This window comes from Pleurodeles waltl, chromosome 11, assembly GCF_031143425.1.
Source record: "Pleurodeles waltl isolate 20211129_DDA chromosome 11, aPleWal1.hap1.20221129, whole genome shotgun sequence".
In the NCBI taxonomy this organism is placed as follows: domain Eukaryota; kingdom Metazoa; phylum Chordata; class Amphibia; order Caudata; family Salamandridae; genus Pleurodeles; species Pleurodeles waltl.
The window spans coordinates 700,424,441-700,445,761 of NC_090450.1; the positions used below are offsets into that span (position 1 = coordinate 700,424,441).

Below are 21,321 nucleotides of genomic sequence, written 5' to 3' on the forward strand. Positions count from 1 at the left end.
CCTCGCCTGGAGATTCTGTTTCTAGTATTGCCTGGTGATTTGGTATCTAGAGGGATGGCAGTGGCGATGTCTGGCCTTGAAGCTGTGATCAGCCATCTTTCCAGGAGGAAGAGGAGGTCTGGGGCAGCTTCTTCCAGCAGGTCCCTGATCTCTGTTGTATGCTTGCTGAGTGAGCAGATGCTGGACAGCATGGATGCTATTTGTGAATGGGAGGGGGTGAGTGTGTTTGTGGGTGGGTGGGTGTCTGTGGGGGTGGTATGTTTGTGGTGGGTCAGACAAGAGGGATTGTTTCACCAGGGTGTCTGGTGTTGGGCGCAGCGCAGTCTAGGCATAGATAGGCATAGACGGGCTTGCCTTTGGTGAGTCTGTGCTGTGGCTGCCATTAAGTAGGCCCTAGAAGGGGGCAAAGTGCAGCGGGTGGTGGGCAGGGCTGAAGAGGTTTGCAATGGCAGTGAAGGAGAGCGGATCGAAAGAGCAGGGAGGGGGCAGAGAGGGCAGGAAAGGGGTACAGAGAAGATAGAAAGGTGGCAAACATCAGAAGGGCCACAAGAAGTGGCACAAAGAAACAAAAAGAGCAGAAGGCACAGAAAGTGAGAAAAGAGTGAGAGAAATGGCAGAGGCAAAAAGTACGAGAGACGGTACAGAAAAGTTACAGAAAAAGAGGCAAAAAGTGAGAGAAAGGGCACAGCAAAGTCACAGAAAGTGAGAAAAATGTGAAAAAGGCACAAGGAGGGAGTAAAAGGCACAACATTTGCAGTAAAAATTAGAGAAAGGCATAAACAGTTGTGGCACAAAAGGTACAGTGAGAGAGAAGAGGGTGAGAAAGAGAAAGGGAGAGAGGGTAGGTCGGCGCCTTGAGGCACTGGAGCAGGCAGGGTCGAAAGGGCTTTGAATGGTTAGAAGACTGGTCGCAGGTAGGTCCAGGGGGTTGGGCTGATGCACCTGCTTAATAATGATGTAAAAGAATCCAAATGTGCCACATTACACAGCATAATTTGCCTTTTTCTTGCCGCATAATTTAGTCACCCCTGCCACATAATGCCAGTGAACCTGACAAAAACTACGTAACAGGATGATAGGATAGGAGCATTCAAAGTTTAAATAGAACCACAGTTTAGGTGGGTACCACTGGTCCCCATTTCAGGCTGAGGGACAACAGGTTATGTGCTGGTTATATAATCAGGGACAAAAGCCTATTTTACCTGAAGGGGAAGGGACATACAGATCTCTCCCGTAAAATGAGACGAGAGAGAGAGCGAGAGAAAGGGACTGTCTACTAGATCTGGCACAATTAATACCTCTTGCCTGATAAACCAATGTTCCCTCCATTACAGTGAAATGAAAATGTCACTTACCCAGTGTACATCTGTTCGTGGCATCAGTCGCTGTAGATTCGCATGTTTTGCATAGCTCGCCATCTGGTGTTGGGCCGGAGTGTTACAAGTTGTTTTTCTTCGAAGAAGTCTTTCGAGTCACAGGACTGAGTGACTCCTCCTTTTGTCTCCATTGCGCATGGGCGTCGACTCCATCTCCGATTGTTTTTCCCCCGCAGAGGGTGAGGTAGGAGTTGAATTGTAGTAATAGTGCCCATGCAATGGAGTGACTAAGTATGTACTTATTTAAGGTTGAAATGATATATATACAAATAGTTGAAGGTAACTTCCGAACTGCTACAGGCTCCCGGGGAGGCGGGTGGGCACATGCGAATCTACAGCGACTGATGCCACGAACAGATGTACACTGGGTAAGTGACATTTTCAGTTCGATGGCATCTGTCGCTGTAGATACGCATGTTTTGCATAGACAAGTAAGCAGTTATCTCCCCAAAAGCGGTGGCTCAGCCTGTAGGAGTGGAAGTAGTCTGAAACAATGTTCTTAATACGGCTTGACCTACTGTGGCTTGTTGTGCGGATAACACGTCTACACAGTAGTGCTTGGTGAATGTGTGAGGCGTAGACCATGTGGCTGCCTTACATATTTCTTGCATTGGGATGTTTCCTAGAAAGGCCATGGTAGCACCTTTCTTTCTGGTTGAGTGTGCCCTTGGTGTAATTGGCAGCTGTCGTTTAGCTTTAAGGTAGCAGATTTGGATGCCTTTAACTATCCATCTGGCTATACCTTGTTTTGATATTGGGTTTCCTGCATGAGGTTTTTGAAATGCAATAAATAGTTGTTTAGTCTTTCTGATGTTCTTTGTTCTGTCAATGTAATACATTAATGCTCTTTTGACATCTAATGTATGTAGTGCCCTCTCAGCTACGGTATCTGGCTGTGGAAAGAACACTGGAAGTTCCACTGTTTGATTTAGATGGAACGGTGAAATAACCTTTGGTAAAAATTTAGGATTAGTCCTTAGGACGACCTTATTCTTGTGTAGTTGTATAAAAGGTTCTTGTATTGTAAACGCCTGAATCTCGCTTACCCTTCTTAGGGAAGTAATGGCGATGAGAAATGCAACCTTCCAGGTTAGTAACTGTATTTCGCAGGAGTGCATGGGTTCAAAAGGTGGACCCATAAGTCTAGTTAGGACAACATTTAGGTTCCATGAAGGAACAGGTGGTGTTCTTGGTGGTATAATTCTCTTAAGGCCCTCCATGAATGCTTTAATGACTGGTATCCTATATAGGGAAGTTAAATAGGTAGTCTGCAGGTATGCAGATATTGCTGCAAGGTGTATTTTAATGGAAGAGAAAGCCAGGTTAGATTTTTGTAAGTGAAGCAAGTAACCCACTACATGTTTTGGAGTCGTGTGTAATGGTTGGATTTGATTAATATGGCAGTAGCAAACAAACCTCTTCCATTTACTTGCATAGCAGTGCCTGGTGGATGGCCTTCTGGCTTGCTTTATGACTTCCATACATTCTTGGGTAAGTTGTAAGTGCCCGAATTCTAGGATTTCAGGAGCCAAATTGCTAGATTCAGCGATGCTGGATCTGGGTGTCTGATCTTTTGGTTGTGTTGTGTCAATAGATCTGGCCTGTTGGGCAATTTGATGTGGGGTACTACTGATAGGTCTAGCAGCGTTGTGTACCAGGGTTGCCTTGCCCAAGTTGGTGCTATTAATATGAGTTTGAGTTTGTTTTGACTGAGTTTGTTTACCAGATAAGGAAGGAGAGGGAGAGGAGGAAAAGCGTAAGCAAATATCCCTGACCAGTTCATCCATAGGGCATTGCCTTGGGACTGCTTGTGTGGGTATCTGGATGCGAAGTTTTGGCATTTTGCGTTCTCCTTCGTCGCAAACAAGTCTATTTGAGGTGTTCCCCAGAGTTTGAAATAGGTGTTCAGAATTTGGGGGTGAATTTCCCATTCGTGGACCTGTTGGTGATCTCGAGAGAGATTGTCTGCGAGTTGATTCTGAATCCCTGGTATAAATTGTGCTATTAGGCGAATTTGGTTGTGAATTGCCCAACGCCAAATTTTTTGTGCTAGCAGGCTTAACTGCGTGGAGTGTGTCCCCCCTTGTTTGTTTAGATAATACATTGTTGTCATGTTGTCTGTTTTGACGAGAATGTATTTGTGAACTATTATTGGTTGGAAAGCTTTTAGTGCTTGAAAAACTGCTAGAAGTTCTAGGTGATTTATATGCAGTTTTGTTTGATGTACGTTCCATTGTCCTTGTATGCTGTGTTGATCGAGGTGTGCTCCCCACCCTGTCATGGAAGCATCTGTTGTTATTACGTATTGTGGCACTGGGTCTTGGAAAGGCCGCCCTTTGTTTAAATTTATGTTGTTCCACCATAGAAGCGAGAGGTAAGTTTGGCGGTCTATTAACACCAGATCTAGAAGATGACCCTGTGCTTGTGACCACTGTGATGCTAGGCACTGTTGTAAGGGCCTCATGTGCAGTCTTGCGTTTGGGACAATGGCTATGCATGAAGACATCATGCCTAGGAGTTGTAATATCATCTTTGCTTGTATCTTTTGTGTTGGATACATGCGTTGTATGATGTTGTTGAAATTTTGAATTCTTTGGGGACTTGGAGTGGCTACTCCTTTTGTTGAGTCTATTATGGCTCCTAGGTATTGTTGTACCTTGCACGGCAGAATGTTGGATTTCGTGAAGTTGACAGTGAACCCTAGTTTGAAGAGGGTTTGTATGATCTGATTTGTGTGGTTTGAGCACTCTATTAACGAATGGGCCTTGATTAGCCAGTCGTCTAGATATGGGAACACATGTATTTGCTGCCTTCTGATGTGTGCAGCGACTACTGCTAGACATTTGGTAAAGACTCTTGGTGCGGTTGTTAATCCGAAAGGCAATACCTTGAATTGGTAATGTATTCCTTTGAATACAAACCTTAGGTATTTCCTGTGCGATGGGTGTATTGGTATATGGAAATACCCGTCTTTGAGGTCTAAAGTTGTCATGTAGTCGTGTAGTTTTAGCAATGGTAACACTTCTTGTAGTGTGACCATGTGAAAGTGGTCTGATTTGATGAATGTGTTTACTATTCTGAGGTCTAGGATTGGTCTCAGCGTTTTGTCCTTCTTTGGTATCAGAAAGTACAGTGAGTAAACTCCTGTGTTTATTTGTGTGTTTGGTACTAATTCGATTGCATTCTTCTGCAATAGTGCCTGCACTTCTATCTCCAGGAGATTGGAATGATGTTTTGTCAAATTTTGTGCTTTTGGTGGTATGTTTGGAGGGAATTGTAGAAATTCTATGCAATAACCATGTTGGATAATTGCTAGAACCCAAGTGTCTGTAGTGATTTCCTCCCATGCTTTGTAATAATGACCTATTCTTCCCCCCACTGGTGTTGTGTGGAGGGGGTGAGTGACATGTGAGTCACTGCTTAGTAGTAGGGGTTTTGGGGCTTTGAAATTTTCCCCTATTCCTAGGGAATAGCCCTCCTCTATATTGTCCCCGAAAACCTCCTCTGTACTGTCCCTGGTAACTGGACGGTGTTGCCTGTGAGGTGCTGGCTTGTGTGCCCTGACCCCGAAACCCCCCTCTAAAGGGTGTTTTACGGAATGTGCTGTAATTCCCTCTGCTCTGCGGGGAGTAGAGTGCGCCCATGGCTTTAGCAGTGTCCGTGTCCTTTTTGAGTTTCTCAATCGCTGTGTCCACTTCTGGACCGAACAGTTCTTTTTCGTTAAAAGGCATATTGAGAACTGCTTGCTGAATCTCTGGTTTAAATCCAGACGTTCGTAGCCATGCATGCCTTCTGATAGTTACAGATGTATTAATTGTCCGTGCAGCTGTATCTGCAGCGTCCATGGAGGAGCGTATTTGGTTGTTTGAAATGTTCTGTCCCTCCTCAACCACTTGTTTTGCCCTCTTTTGTAGGTCCTTGGGCAGATGTTCAATGAGATGTTGCATCTCATCCCAATGGGCTCTGTCATAGCGCGCAAGTAGTGCCTGAGAGTTAGCGATGCGCCACTGGTTTGCAGCTTGTGCTGCGACTCTCTTAACAGCTGCATCGAACTTGCGGCTTTCTTTATCTGGGGGTGGTGCATCTCCAGATGTGTGGGAGTTGGCCCTTTTCCTAGCTGCTCCTACAACAACAGAGTCTGGTGGCAGCTGTGTAGTGATGAAAACCGGGTCTGTAGGAGGCGCCTTATACTTTTTTTCCACTCTTGGTGTGATTGCCCTACTTTTGACCGGCTCCTTAAAGATTTCTTTTGCGTGCCGGAGCATACCAGGGAGCATAGGCAGGCTTTGGTAGGAGCTGTGGGTGGAGGAGAGGGTGTTGAATAAAAAGTCATCCTCGACCTGTTCTGAGTGGAGGCTTACATTGTGAAATTGTGCTGCTCTAGCCACCACTTGAGAATACGCAGTGCTGTCCTCTGGTGGAGATGGCTTCGTAGGGTATGCCTCCGGGCTGTTATCTGACACTGGGGCGTCGTATAAGTCCCATGCGTCCTGATCTTGGTCACCCTGGCTCATGGTGGTGTGAGCTGGGGAATGTGATGGAGTTTGTGCTGGTGAGACGTTAATTACAGGTGGAGGAGAGGGTGGTGGAGTAACCTTTTTCACCACCTTTGTTTGTGGTGTTTGTTCAGTTTGGAACTCCAATCTTCTCTTTCTTCTAATAGGGGGAAGGGTGCTTATTTTTCCTGTCCCCTCCTGTATGAAAATACGCTTTTGCGTATGGTCTACATCAGTTGATTGTAGCTCTTCCTCAAACCTATGCTTTCGCATTTGGGAGGTTAGCGATTGCTCTTCTGTATAAGAGCCTGAAACTGGGTCGGTTGCAGTTTGTTTTGGCACCGAAACCCTGTCTGCATTTTTTTTCGGCTCCGAGGTGACTTTTTTCTTTTTCGGGGCCGAAACCTCTTGGCGTCGATCTTCGTCGGTGCCGCTGTTTCGGCGTCGAGCCGTGTCTACACCGGTATCTCGGTGTCGATGCTTGTCTCCAGCACTTTCTCGGTCCCGAGAAGGCTGCACGCCGGTGTCTCGACCGGAGTCGGACGATCTCGGCACTGTTTGGGCCTTTTTCGGTGCCGACGGTCGGTCACTGAATTTATGGGTCGAGCCATGGCCTGGTGGCAGTGGCGTCCCCTGGGCCTTGTAAATCTTCTTCTGAGTGGTTTTCGACGTCTTACTCACGGTTTGTGTATCGTCGAATCCTTTGGAGTCCGATTCGTGGATCGAAAAGGTTCCTTCCTCTTCTTGTTCCTCGAACTCTCGGTGGGCTGTCGGCGCGGACGCCATCTGAAGTCTTCTGGCTCGACGGTCTCGGAGTGTTTTTCGGGACCGGAACGCACGACAGGCCTCGCAGGTGTCTTCACTGTGCTCAGGTGACAGGCACAGGTTACAGACCAAGTGTTGGTCTGTATAGGGGTATTTATTGTGGCATTTGGGACAGAAGCGGAACGGGGTCCGTTCCATCGGCGTTCTTCTGCACGCGGTCGGGCCGACCAGGCCCCGACGGGGGATCGAAAAACTACCCCGAAGGGCACCGGAGCTCTTCGATCTTTCGACGCGGTGTTGAATCTAACTACGCCGATCCCGAACGCAACAATACCGACGAAAATCTTCCGAAATTAGCTATCTTTCCGTTCCGAAACTCGGAGCGACAGGAACACGTCCGAACCCGATGGCGGAAAAAAAACAATCGGAGATGGAGTCGACGCCCATGCGCAATGGAGACAAAAGGAGGAGTCACTCGGTCCCGTGACTCGAAAGACTTCTTCGAAGAAAAACAACTTGTAACACTCCGGCCCAACACCAGATGGCGAGCTATGCAAAACATGCGTATCTACAGCGACAGATGCCATCGAACTGCATCTTTCCCCCTTTTCCTTGTGGTGTGCTGGCCGTAACAGAGCAACTTGGAAAACTTGATGCAGGCTTTCTAACTCGAACCTTGATACCACAACTGGTTCTGACCAGACCTGCCTCCAAATGTCAGACCAGAAAGCTTGGGGAAAGGAGACAGACTGAAGATGCATTCTGTTCTGATGGTAGGGGTCTTTCAAATTTCAGAGTTATCACCACATATGCAAATAATGCAGCTCTTGACCAACGATTTTGGGTTAAGTTAGGAAATTTGGAAGACTTGGTACATCAGCTCTGAGTACATGTTTGAAACAGACAGGTCCTTGTGGATGACTGTTACACTTCTGACCAGGATCAGGCCAAGACCCTCAAAGGATGTATGCATGGGAGAAGAGGAAGATGGACTGCTCCGTGCCAGGAGAGAAGGCCCTTGAACAAGTAAAAGAGAATTAAAGCCTGTATGAAGATTATGACAAGAAGTGCTCACCCAATAGCGATAAGCCTAGCTGTCCACAATAAACATGAAAGCAACTGTGTGAGGAGAGCTCAATGAGATTCAGAAATGCTTTTCACAACTACATTGTTGGTGAGCCTGTATGATCCATGACCAGTCCAGTAACCCCAAACGCCAAGAGTCTGCCTCCATCTTCTCCCAGAAGGATACATGTGTTTCCTTTTCACCACATGTCCTAGGCTAGTTTCCCCTTGTCCTTGGATGGTCACTATTGTGACGCTTCTCCTTGGGATCCTGGAGCAAAGAGAAGTTACTGGGCACTATTCTGTGCGAGAAGCAGTACAGATGTCTGATGCTCTTGTCCTATAGCAATCATTACAACTGCTCTATCCTTTTTAGACTCCAGGAGTAGCAAAGTTGAACAGTTGAGGTTTACTTCAGTAGTTGATAGGTGTTAGGCACTCAGTTATAGCATGTCATACAAACTGAATGTCCAGTCAGTGCTATAACATAAGAAAACTAGGACTTTATTAACACCTATATAAAGTTTGACAGTGGAAAATAGAATAGATAGAAGTAACATTCTGTGCCTCTCTGGTCCAGGATCATGGCACATTAGAACACTATAATGTTACCAGACACCGAAGGGCTTTGAGCTCACAAAAGATTATGTTAGAAAAGAGGCGTATATGTGCTGTGCACCTCCACATCCCAGTAGTTGCTACAGTAGCTCTAGCCAGATGGGTTTCGTGGATCTAGTGGTGGGTTATTGAGTAGCTCAGTCCATCAAGGTGATATCAATGGGTATCTTAAAGTAACTAGGGCTTGTGAAGTGAGGTGTTTCCTCACCATTCAGGGCATTTTAGTTCCACTTTTTTTGTCGGTCACAACCACAAGGATTCTTCTAAAGATCATGGCTTATCCCCTGCTCTCAAGGTGGTGAGAGACCTGAGCAAACAACTTTCCAAGCACTGGTATGCAGGACTTCCGAACATAGGAGTTATCTGCTCTAAAGGGCCAAGAAGCCTGGGCAAACCAAAGTGCAGTTTTATTCAAATCTTCCTCAGATCATAAGGAAGTGCATTTCACCCTTTGTTCTTGGTTTGGTGGGCTTTCCCAAGACAGTTGAAACCGGTGAAGGCAAAATTGAATGGTCATTGTCATTTTATTTATATAAGCATTGAGCTTTGATTCTTGGGTGACACCCAGCAAACCATTAAGTGAATGGGTGGTTTTACTGTGCACTGGCAAAACATGTCAGTACAATGGAATAGATGAGGACTAATCTACAACACGTAGATAACTACAATATCAGGGGTATCCGTCCTTTCAGCAGCGCTAACTCTGACGTTGTGTCTTTCAGTTAAAAAAAAGATTACAAATTGCTAAGTCCACTTTGGGAAGACAAAGAGCAGATCAGTAAAAGCACAAGCTGGGGCAGTGTTACAATGTCATACGGAAGACATCTGTCTCAGCAATGTACCTAATATGTACCTGGATGATACTGCACAAAGGAAGCTTACTGGGTGACGCTGCAAGACTGACATACTGTGAAGAAGTATTTGTGTGGTATTGTTTTGGACATGACACACTACACTGCAGTCCACGTATGGTGATGTTGTGTATTTGGTACACTACAGTAATGCTCTCATGAGTATTGTTTTGGATGTTGGACACCATAATAAGATATTTCAACAGTGAAGCTCTGTTCCTGCCACACTATAAGACAGAGTCCCTATGGTAAAACCTGTGTTCTTGGCACACAATTGTTTATGTTTTTACCTTTGGACATATATTTGGTAGCTTCAGAGCCAGCTCTGCCATTTTTGGAATCACAACTGTCAGGTGATACTCCCGTTCTGCTGCCTTCAGCTGTGAAAAGAGATAAAAGAAGAGGTGAAGAAAGGACAGGATATGGCATCAAACCATAGAGAGCACACCAGGCAGCTAAAAAGGCTCAGCTACTTGCCCCTCCCATAAATAAGGAAAGGAACAACCAACACAAGCAAAGTATAAAACAGATTTCTGAAACTGGTTTCCGGGACCATAGAGGGTAAACAGAGGACCCTTCGAGAAGTGTTTTCTGTGAAAAGAAAAATGGTGTCCTATCCTCTAAATGTGACTTTACCTTATTGCATCCTGGTGTTGGTTAACCACCATTTTTAAACAAATAAAGAAGAAAAAGCGCCATGGCATAAACCATATATGCAGCTGTGCAGAGTTTAAATACTACCGCTATTGAAGAGCATACAGTATCATTTCATGTCCCACTCCAACACAAAATGATAATCAATAGTCTATTGCACTCTGTGTGTGTGTGTGTGTATGTGTGTATATATAATAATTACATAGTAGCGGTCCCTACTAGGTAGTTATAATTAGGAACTATTTTCTATAGCAAAAGCTTTTTGTGTTTTGCAAATAACTTTGGTGCCGTTTGATGACTCTTCACGAAATTACCCCCAACAAACAACACTCACTTCAGAGTCAGTCTGGAAAGTTGCAGGGTGATCTGTCAAGCAGAGGCTGAGAAAAGGGGGAGGATCTCAAAACCCTTTTCCCCGTGCATTTTTTCCTTGGGATTTTGAACAGGAACAACACCCGAACCACTGGACGGAATTGCACCAAATTTGGCAGAAAGATAGCTCATGGTCCAGAAAGCCACCTCTTTGTTATTTGATGTGAATATGTTCAGTAGTTTTTGAGAAAAAAAAAAAAAAATTCCAACTATTTTACATATCTACATATATAAGGGATCGAAGGCTCCGCAAACCCCTCCGATCCCGTGCTGAGATGTGATTGTCTGCCATGATGGGACTTAGCTTCAGCAGAGTCCCCGAAAAAAAGATAAAATAAAAAGAAAAGGTGCATGGTGGGGGACACTATGACTCCTTAGCTCTGGTGCTGTGGTCCCAGAGGGACCCAAACTGAGCAAAAAAGCATTTAAAAAAAAAATGTTGGGTGGGAGTCATGGCGAATTTGCTGAAAATACAAAATCCCTTCGACTGTTTATGTTGGATGGGGGGTGCGTGCCCTCTTCACTCTCAAGGAGTCAATTATGGCCCTGGGGACAGCCACCTCTCAGGGCTGGATCCTGCTATGTCCCAGGGTGCCTACCCCTGGGACACAGCTGTTTGCTCTGAACCAGGAACTTTGATAGCTCCCACCAAGTCAGAGCAAACACTCTGGCTCCAGCAAGTGAAAGCTGTCAACCAGCTCTCACTTCCTGGGAACAGAGCTCCCTGTCTGTGACAGCAATGCTGGCTTCTGCAGGAGGCAGGGTGGCAGCTTGGACCACAGGGCCTTCAGGGTCCCTGGGGCGGAGAAGAGCTCGAGGATGGCAGGTGGGTGGCCCCCCTCCCAAGAAAAACATAATTCATGACTGCAGGGGCCTTGAGGATGGGGTCCCTAGGGCTTAAATCGGGCGGTGGGGGGGGGGGGTAGCATGCGACACCTTGCATGCAACTGCGACTTTGTCTTAAAGGAGAGGTGGTTCAAGGGGCTGCAGGTGGGCCATGCAGCCCCCGCATACAACTCAATCATTGCTCGGGCGAGGTGGTGGTCTTGGGTGGGGGTTGGGGGGGGGTCAGGCTGGTATTGGACGGATAGCACCCAACCCCACTGCATGCAATTGAAACTTTGCCCCGGGGAGGTGGCAGTCCCCGCAGCTACGGGGTACCGCGCAACTCCCCCACCATACAATTGAAATTTTGCCCCATGGAGGTGGTGGTCCCCAAGACTGCAGGGGCTGTGTGCCGCCCCACTGATTACAACTGAATTTTTGCTCCAGGGAGGTGGAGGCCGCCAGAGCTCAGTAAATCATTGTTTCTCCCTGGGGAGGTGATGGTCCCCAGGGATTGGGCAGACTGATTGCAAACACCCATCCCCCCCCATTTTTTTAATGATCACCCTGGGGATGGGGTGGCCCCCGGGGTTAAAAGAATCTCTTGGAGGGGGACCCGTGCACCCCACTCCTTAAATTCGTCAATGCCCCCAGGACTTGGCCCACCCAGGTGCTAACTTAAAGAAAAGTGCGGGAAACCACCTTCTTATTTTTTTTATTTTTTTTAAACGTTAGGAAAATCTGCAGATCCGGATCCATGGATTCTGCCAAAATAAAAAATATGCTTTTTAGTCTTGCCGGATTCCTGAGGCACCCCTAAACCAAGGCTAGGGGCTCAGGTGACTCTACCCTAACCTTTTTCTTTTATTTCCACTTTTTTTGTGGGACTTTGCCGAAGCCAAGTACCAAGATGGCTGCCAATACTCCCTTGTTGAAGTGCTGGCAGTCAAACAGATTTCAGCATGGGGAAAGTTGGATACACATCCCTAGCTATCCATATTTTGTAAACTCTAATGTCTCCAAAACTACTGACGGGATTTACATCAAACCACAAAATAAGCACACTTTCTTGACAAAGAGCTAGCTTTCTGCCAAATTTGGTGTAATTTCGTTCAGCGGTTCGGGCTATGTTGTGTTACAAAATGTGAAAAGTCCCACTGATGTAGAATGGGGAAGAAGTGTTTTGAGGCCCCTCTCTTTCTCAGCCCCCTCTTTGACACATCACCCCAAAACTTTCAAGACAGTGGCTGAACTGACCAAAGTATACGTTTTGAAAATGTTGTGAAGATTCATCAAACGGCGCCAAAGTTATTGGCAAAAAGTTGTGTGGGGGGATCTGATATGGCTTGCAAAAGATAAAGGATTGAGTGGGTCATGATGCCCCTCCCAACAATGGCAATAAATAGCATTTGCACACTGCATGTAAGTATGTATGCCTTATAGCATGCAATTTTTACCATGCGTAGTAGTTATTCTGTCAACTGATTCTACAATGTAATCACTGAGACAACAAGCATAGGTCAAGTCACCATACTGTGGTATTAAAGAAAATTGTGAACTATGCACTGCTGTAATAAATGAGGGAAAATGTGCTTACTACTATTACACTTGTTCCAAATAACCTGCTGTTAGGCAAATAACTTGTTATTTGGCAACGTTTATTTTCACTGGCATGGCATACACATATATCCATATATTATATTTTAGTCTCAGAGATTAAGATCATAAATTATTAAAAACCACTATACTGAATTTAAAATTCTTGTAAGTCTATTTTTTGCAATAAATGGTGGCTATTTTTTTCTGCACGACCAACACATCATCTGCTGTTTTTCTCACCGAAGTGAAGAAACCGTGCAAGGCGTTGAACTTCCACGTCCTTTCATATTTCTTGTTGTACGACTTGATAGCATTCTGCAACGAAAAGAGTTATATCAGGATGTATGCTTATTTAGGCATCAAAAAGGCACATAGCTTCTGCACAAGGGTACACATTTTTCACTTAGCTGTTAGACCTCCTAATGTTATGTCTAATATATTCATGTTCCTCCTTTCCTCTCTTTTTACGTATCAGGTGAACATGGTTGTCTTTCTAAAACTTGGCTCATTCCCGTTAGACATACCACAGTTTTTAAACAACTGGTTTATTACATACTATTCGGGCCAAACTGGCATTCAATCAAAAAATAGCCAGTCAGTCCTTTAGTGTGATCTTGCAAATCTATCAACAGAAAGCAGTTGTTGCTGCACTGTATGGGCAGGGTTATGGGGGGTACAATAACTTAAAAAAAGTACAGCAGAATAATTTTCTCTGGTCCCTGTTGACATTAGCCTTGGGATCCCACAGATACTGCTGTATCTTGAACTGGATATTTCCATAATGGCAGATCAGGCAACACTTAAACATTTAGTGTATTGGGTCCATTTGCGTAAGAATCCTTGTGCTGAAATATACCTAAAATCAGTACAAGAAATGCCAATGTATGCAGGTAGGGGTGGCAGAAATTGGTTGAAATACACTAAAACCTTCTATTATCTTTGTAGCTAGAGTGCTACTGGAAGAACCTACTCAAGTTGGTCCGGATTCAACTCATCTTTTTAAGAGGCTCTACTGGTCCTATAAAATAGAACAATATATTTCCAAAGGTCTGTAAGGTAGTTTTTTTTAAATAAACAATTTTAGTGGTTTTATACACATGCACAGAACAGACATCACCAAAACCCATGTATTCCCTCTCTGCAACCCCACAGTAGGTGTTCATCAATGTATCTGGTCCCTGAAGTCCCAGACCGTAGTGCTCCCACCATTTCCCAGGTATCTTTTTCGTGTTTCAGGGTCATACCATGCAGATGGGCTCCTCCACCTCTGCGCACCAGTCCATCCCGGATGCCATTCAGCGAGTATGGTCCTCCGTCTCCTGACTATGCTCCTCTTGGCGACAACCGTGGCCAGCCTATCACGTATCCTTCCCCTTTAGTGTTTTACAGATCATTAAGTATTCCAAAGAGGTTTTGTTTATGTGTCAGTTTGACTGGGTACCCCTAGATTTGTGTCAGAGAGCTTGCTATCTGTCACCAGTAGTCTGTTACCAAGGGGTACAGCCAAGTCACATGGAAAAAGCCTGCTTCCATGCTTGGACAGTGGAAACAGGATGAAAGAGGGATTTTCCTGGGTTGCCATAGCTTCGAGAGTGAGATAGGTGCCATGAAGGCAATTTATTTGAGTTGTCATAGTCATGAGGATACGGCTATTTCACGAGTGGCTACACAAGCCTTATGATTCATGTCATCAAGGGGGCCAATCCATCTTCCCATTTCTGCCTCAGAGGGGTGAAAACATCAGGAGTGTTGTTGAACAGAGTGTTGTAGATGCGAGAGATGCTGCCTCTCTCCACCCTGCCCATCAGTAGTGTGGAGATGCTCAGGGAGACCCTCAAGAAGCTCAAGAAGGGTTTTGTATGCAGCCAGAGTGTGTCAGAGTTGCACGTATTTATGGAACTGGGTCTTGAAGAGGCAACAATGGGTCTGAAGGTCTTGGAATGACCTAATGTGGTTCCCCCTGCCAAATGTCTTCCAAGGTCGTGATGCTGATTCTGCTCATGTCCGCAAGCCATGGAGTCGTGCACTGTGAAGAAGTCATCAGCCTCGCCTTAGTGGAGTCTGCTGTTTTAGTGTATTGTGCCAGCTCACAGGGCGCAGTACAACACGCCAATTCTGTAATATCACATGAGTAGCCTCTGGAAGCCTTTCATGGATGGGGTCCCCACATAGTAGCCCCATTACCTTGCAGAGCCTGAAAAGGCAAAGTTTGGCCTGATACGTGGGGTCATCCAATCGTTGAGGCCTAGCAATTGTGTCACCCTGTAATACAACTGAGGATCAGCCATTCCCATACTGCTGTCACAGACAGACACCCTGCATTTAGGCTAGGTTATAGGGGGTGGATAATTTACCAACAAGAACGTTCTGATCGTGGATGTGAGATCTTACGAGATCTTGAAACCAACAGCTGGGGATCAACAATGGGAATGGGAAATTCTGAATATCGTGGTAGGATCATCATTTTGAATAGGGTCACATGGCCCAGCATGTTGAGTGGTAAGGTTGAGCCCAACATTGGAGACCAGACTGTTATATTAAGACTCCAGGTTAGTCCTAGCAAGATGAGATATAAATTCCCAAATATTTTAAAGCTTAACTATTTTATGAGTGTGTATGATTGCCATTGCTTAACTGCGCTGTCGCCCTGAATCAGAAACAGCAAGGATATACCTCTGTTCACCCGAAGCCTGAGGCCTCTTCATAGAGCTTCAGGAGTGGGACACAACGCAGCCCTGTGAAGTATGGGTGCAATACATTTACATAGGGTGCAACCATTTCCTCCTGGTTGATATCCCATATTTACCCATGAAACCGACATTGCATCTCACCAGCCTGGCTAGGGGTTCTTTGGCAAGGCTAAATAGGAGTTTCAAAAGAGGGTGACCATTATGGGTCACCCTGTAGATGAGGATGGGATCACAGAGCTCGCCACTGACTCTAACTTGGGCTAGCGGCTGTGAATGAAGCCGGCCTCTGCACATTTGAGGGTGAAGGACCAATTGTACCATCAGTGACGGGAACTACATTTAAAACTCAATTTAGTCTATTGTCTAGACTTTTGGTGAATATTTTGACTTTTGCATTAATTAGGGATATGAGCCTGTACGAACTGTAGTGCTGTAAACGGTGGCTGGCTATAGGGTGGACCGCTGTGGTGTAACATCTGATTCTGGGAGGGGGAGAGTGGGTTAAGAGCCTCTCTAAACTGCCTCTGAGTATAAACTGAGGAGATATGGGGAAAGATCTCATAATTTTCAGTAATATTCTAGAGGATAACCGTACCGCACAGGTGTTTTCTTGAAGTTCAACACTTGTATCACCTTGTGGACTTCCTCCAGAGACAGGTTTATCAAGGTCAGCCCTACTAATGGCAAAATCTGTGGGAGTGGCGTATGTGGCAGAAGGGGTCATTGTTGCTCATGAAGGGGCCGAGGGTGACAAGTGTACAGCTTCTGGTAATGCTCAGCAAGGACTGCTGCAATCTCTCCAGGGCTGCAATTAGGGGACCTGGCTGAGTCAAGGATTTTGGGAACTACTCTGGTAGTTGTATCCTTAGTTGCCAACCAGTACAGTACTTTGTTAGATTTGTCCCCATGCGTGTACACTCTTTGTGTGGAGGCTCTCCAGCACTGACATTCTTCCTCCATGGCAGACTGCCTAAGAGTCATCCTGGCAAATGCCAGATGGCGACACACGGTTTTGGTGGGTCATATTGTACATTGTCATTCTATTTGGAGAATACAGGCCTCAATATCTGCCACTACTTGCAGTGTGTAGTTTTTCCATCCAGTGGACGTAGCTTTAGACCACACCTCGGATTGTTGCTTTACCAGCAGCCCAGAGTGTGGCCTTGGACTCCACTGACTTTGGTTAGGGTCAAAGTAGGCCTGTAATTCAGTGGCCAGGAGATTTGTACATTGGTCATCCTGGAGGAACCAGCCATTAAGTCACCAGAATGATCTCATGGCTGCTTTCCGTGTCCCGAATTGGACCTCGTTCGGTGAGTGTTCCGAGATGTCCTTAGGTAAAATTTCCACTTGGCAGGCATGCAGAACATTTGCTGGGGCCCTGAGAAGGTCTACATGTGATAGTGTTTTGTGTGCAGTGAACGTGTGGGTGTACACTGTGTCATGTGGGTGCCAAGTCCTCCATATGTCACACAGTCCCTGGGAGTCCATCCACCCCCTAAGCTACCTGTCCCTCGTTAGGCAAGGACGTTCACCGTGGGGGCTCCTGAGGCAACCAAGTCAGGGTTTGGGGTAGCAATGAAGCCCCCCACCCACTATGGTCATGCCCATGAGGAAGTTTGTGATTATCCCCATAATGGTAGGTTTAGGATGGCAGGTGGGGAGAGGCGTACAATCCCTCAAGGAGGCCAACCATTCCCACATATCTAGCAAGGAAGTCAGTTATGGTGTTTGTGATGGTTAGAAGGAAGAATTTATGCAAGAGTATGATGACGCCCATAGAGGCTCTTGCAAATCCCACATGAAAGGCTATGTTGTATCCAAATCATCTCTGAAAGGGGCACTTGGAGCCAAGGAGATTCGTCTCCTGCAGTATGAGAATAGATGGGTGGAATTTTTTGACATAGCAGAGAACAGACGCTTTGTTGATGTGGTCTAGCAACACCTGATTATTCCAAGACCAGGCGGTTTGGAACGCCATGGAGTCATGTGTAGCTTGAGACTAGGCACCGTCTCCTCATATGGCGATCAGGGTAGGTAGATGAGAGCCTATAAGATCTAAATGATGAAGTCATGGTTCGCAATATGCCTGGTGCGGGGCATGCTGTAGGCAGCGTGTTTGTGATACACAAAGAAACAACCAGAAACTTAACAAAAAGCACTTCCCCCAACAATCCCTTTCCCTATACTTCCTCTCCTGAAGCATCTGTCTCCCTAAACTCCCAAACAAACAAAATGTAATAAGAAAGTGTGCGGGGTGGTAGAGGTGGCCCTCCTCCCAGAAACGGATAGTCTAGTAACCTTTCAGGGGTATTCGTCTCTCCTTTGACAAGGTGCATAGATCATTAGTCATTCATTCTGGGACTTTTTCGGAAATTAGGTAATCTGTGAGATCAGTCTACCCCTTTACGTTTCGCAGGCCGTCCTTGAGTGTGTGGCACTCATTCCATGACGTAGGTACACCTTTGAGCCGAAAGAGTCAGGGAGAGCCCACAGATCATCTGTGGTCCCGCCAGAATCTGGTTCTAGACTATATGTGGGTCCTCCAGAATCTGGTTCTCCTTTGCTGCCTGGGTTTCACCATAGAGGATCTGGAGTGGCACCTTATCTCTAGGGAGACACCGGGCAAGCTCTTGGGTGCTACCAGGATGGTGTCTTGGTCACCAATTCCTAAGCCACCTTTGGGGTTTTAAAGAAATGGAAGCGTCTATCATGAAACACAGAGTTTAAATGGGAGGATAACCAGGTACTGGAGGGTTAAGGGCTCTGAGCTTCCATTTAACTTTGTTAAAGAACTTCCATTTCTTTTGAGTGTTGCGGGTGTAGTCTGGGAATATCATTATGTGGGAATTGTGAAACATCAGTGAGCCAGTCTTACAGGACTCTCGAAGGATGGCATATGAGTCTCAATACTTAATGATTCATGCGATCAGTGGTTGATGTTGCTATGGGTGGAGAACGGTAGGCAGGTGATCTGTTTCCCCGTTTGATCATGAACCATTGCAAGAGGACACCTTCTAGTAGTTATGACGATAGCCACATTTGCAAGAAATGCTCATGGTCCAAGGATTCAGCAACCTCTGGGAATCTGACAAATCAAAATTGCTAAGCCTCAATCAATTTTCAGCATCTTCAGCCCGCCGCTCAAGGGGTACTGAGAGGAAGATTCAGTTTGTCACTTTACTTTTAAGGAAGGTAACTAAATCTGTCACCTTTGAGATTCTTTCTTTCATTTCAGCGACTCTGGTTAGTGATGTTTCAGAGATCCTGGCAGAGTAGCAACACGTCAACCCTCACTTCTCTGATTTTAGTTTCGGCCCCATCGCAAGATGCTTGGATGGTATGCAGTATGGTGTTGAAGTCAGTAGGTTCCAATAGGCGCTGAGTCAGATCTGTCTGGCACCCCAGTTGGGGGAACACTAAACTCATGCATTTTAGTTTTGGCATGCACAGGCAGTCCCTTCTGCTTCCCTATGTTGTGTTGCAGGTAACTGGGGTGTCACCTAATACAGAATCCCAGGGTCGGTAGTGCTCTAATTCTGTCCTCCTCATGCGTTGCTTATCCCTTTGGGGGGGGGGGAGCAGTATGAGTAGTCAAGTCAAAACAGTACAGTCCAGTGAGGGGTCACAAGTCCAAGGGTAAAGCCAGCGCATAGGCTTCGGCATGGTGCAAGGTCCTGAATGCAGAGTTCACCTGAGGGCACCTGTGCTGTAGGTCAGTGTCTTATCTTTCTCCAGTGCGGGCCCCCAGCAGTGCAGTATTATCATTCTGGGCACTGGGGCAAATACAGGCGATCCTGACAAGGGGGGGATAAACAGTCTGGAAAAGTAGTACTCGCCCCATTGTGGAAGAGTCACCAGCATGATCACATTTAGTCCAGTGAGGCAAGCCCACACCAACCCACTTCATGTCAGCTCCCCCGTAGGCAAAGGATCCTGCTGGGCATCTCAACTCTAATCGATACGGCCCCAGGCATTTGCACCAAGCCAAGGACCTCTGTCACTCAGTCTCCATCCCCCTCGCTCCTCTTCTTCATGTCGGTGATGGTCAGCTTTTGACTCAGGCCTCTGCGTGCCGCAGCAGCCCAGGCTTCCTCAGCGCCTGCGAGGGAAAGTCGACTGGCCGCATTGCTAAGCCAAAGGCCCAGGTGCCATGATGTGTCTGGCAGCTCAGGGCCAAGAAGAGAGAATCTTGGTCAAGGGAGCTGGTTGTCACTCCACAACAGCTCACTGGGTCTCCTCAATGGGACTGTTGATGGAGACCAGAGCACAGCAGGCCGGATGAGGAAGGAGGACGCAGTAGGTCCAGGACCACATCTAAAGCAGCTTTGCCATCTTGAATGGGTTTGCCATGACCCCACCTATGCCCTAAAGATAGTTGAACACCAAAATACCTCTAACATAAAAAGGCCCTTGGGACAGAGAAGTACCTGGACTTACTATATCCGAACTGAAACAATTCTTGTATGTAGTGGAGGACCTTTCAAAAAAGGAATATGTAGTCTGGTGTGGTAGGCTTCCAAAGGGGTACGATGATTGTGATTTTTCTGCTTGTGGAACAGATACTGTTATGCACTCTATGCTATTTTGCACAAAGTTTACCCAGACCTGTGAGTGCTAGCTACTTACTTTATTTAAGCTGAATGGTGTCCTGACCATAGTCGAGGCTCTGTCACTCTGTTTAAGGACAGATTATGAATTTATTGTTTGTACAATGCCCTCTTTCATATGGTCAGTATGGCCGAAAGTTAGTTCGTTATTATGGTTGCATTAAATGGTGGTGTTGGACCTGGCCCTTTTTCCAGAGTTATCGCCAAACTTTTGCCTTCTTCATCTTATTTTTTATGACCGTTTTTAGTTGGTTTTAGGACTCTGGGCACCTTATCACTATCAACCAGTGCTAAAGTGCATGTGCTGTGTGTCTAAATTGTATTGGTGATTGGTTTATTCATGTTTATCAAATTTGATTTACAATAAGTCCCTAGTAAAGTGCACTATGTGTCCCCAGGGCCTGTAAAACAAATGTTTCTAGAGGGCCTGTATCACTGATTGTGGCACCCAATGGGTAGTCCTGCAAACATGCCTCATACCTGCCACTGCAGTGTCTGTGTGGGCTCTTTGCCATGCCCAGGCTGTTCCTTTTACTACATGTAAGTCACCCCTAAAGAAGTCTCATGGGCAGGGCTCAGGACATGTACTGATGTGTTTTACATGTCCTGATGGTGAAATATTGCTAAATTCGTTTTTCACTATTCCATAAACTATGTCTCCTAAAGGGAAACATGGGGATTGCCTGGAAATATCTTTTAAGTGTAATTTCCCAGTGGGAGAAGATAGATATGTGGAGTTTGGGGTCTCTGAACTCACAATTTAAAAATTCTATTTTTTGTGTTGTTGGTGTTTGAATTGTAAGTTTGAAAATGCCACTTTTGGAAAGTGGGCATTTTGTTGCTTAACCATTCAGTGCCTTTTCCTGTCAGTGGAATACAGGTCTGGGTCAGGTTGACAGGTTGGGCTGTTTGTGCGTTCACTCTAGACAGTCATAGAAAGGTAGCTGGGGTGTGCCCTGCATATCCTGATGGCCCATCACCAGGCTGATGGGTCTTCCTGAGCTATAGTGGTGGGAAGAGCAGACACTAGCAACTAAACAGGGCTGTGCTTGTCCTCACACAAAACAGTCTCCAACTCCCTCAAGTGTGTCTGGGGCCAGGGTAGGGAAGGCAGGGTCTTGTGCATTACAAAGACTTCTCTTTGAAGTTTGCCTTCTTCAAAGACAGAAATGGGTATAAGTACTGGACCTCTGACCTCACATAGTTAGAACACTTCTGGACTGAGGACATTCTGCCAGGAAGAAGAGCTGGATGCTGTAAGAGGGACTGCCACTCTGCCTGTTGCTTTGTTGTGCTGGCCTGCTGCTTATTGCTTCTGTCCTGGGAGTTAAATTATTTGATTTTGCTTTCTACATTCTGCTTTCCAAGGTTCTCTAAGGGCTTGGACTGAGCTTGCCTCC

At 46.0% G+C, this 21,321-nt stretch overlaps 1 protein-coding gene across 3 annotated transcripts in view; it reads right to left on the reverse strand.

Annotated features, from left to right (window-relative positions):
- Positions 1 to 21,321, reverse strand: part of LOC138266004 (poly(ADP-ribose) glycohydrolase-like) — a 441,110-nt gene that overhangs the window by 304,218 nt on the left and 115,571 nt on the right. For all 3 annotated transcript variants that reach the window (XM_069214272.1, XM_069214273.1, XM_069214274.1), the window contains 2 exons: positions 12,862 to 12,936; positions 9,462 to 9,551 (listed from right to left, as the gene is read on the reverse strand). In XM_069214272.1, the coding sequence (XP_069070373.1) occupies positions 9,462 to 9,551; positions 12,862 to 12,936 (165 nt within the window). The remainder of the gene's footprint in view (positions 1 to 9,461; positions 9,552 to 12,861; positions 12,937 to 21,321) is intronic.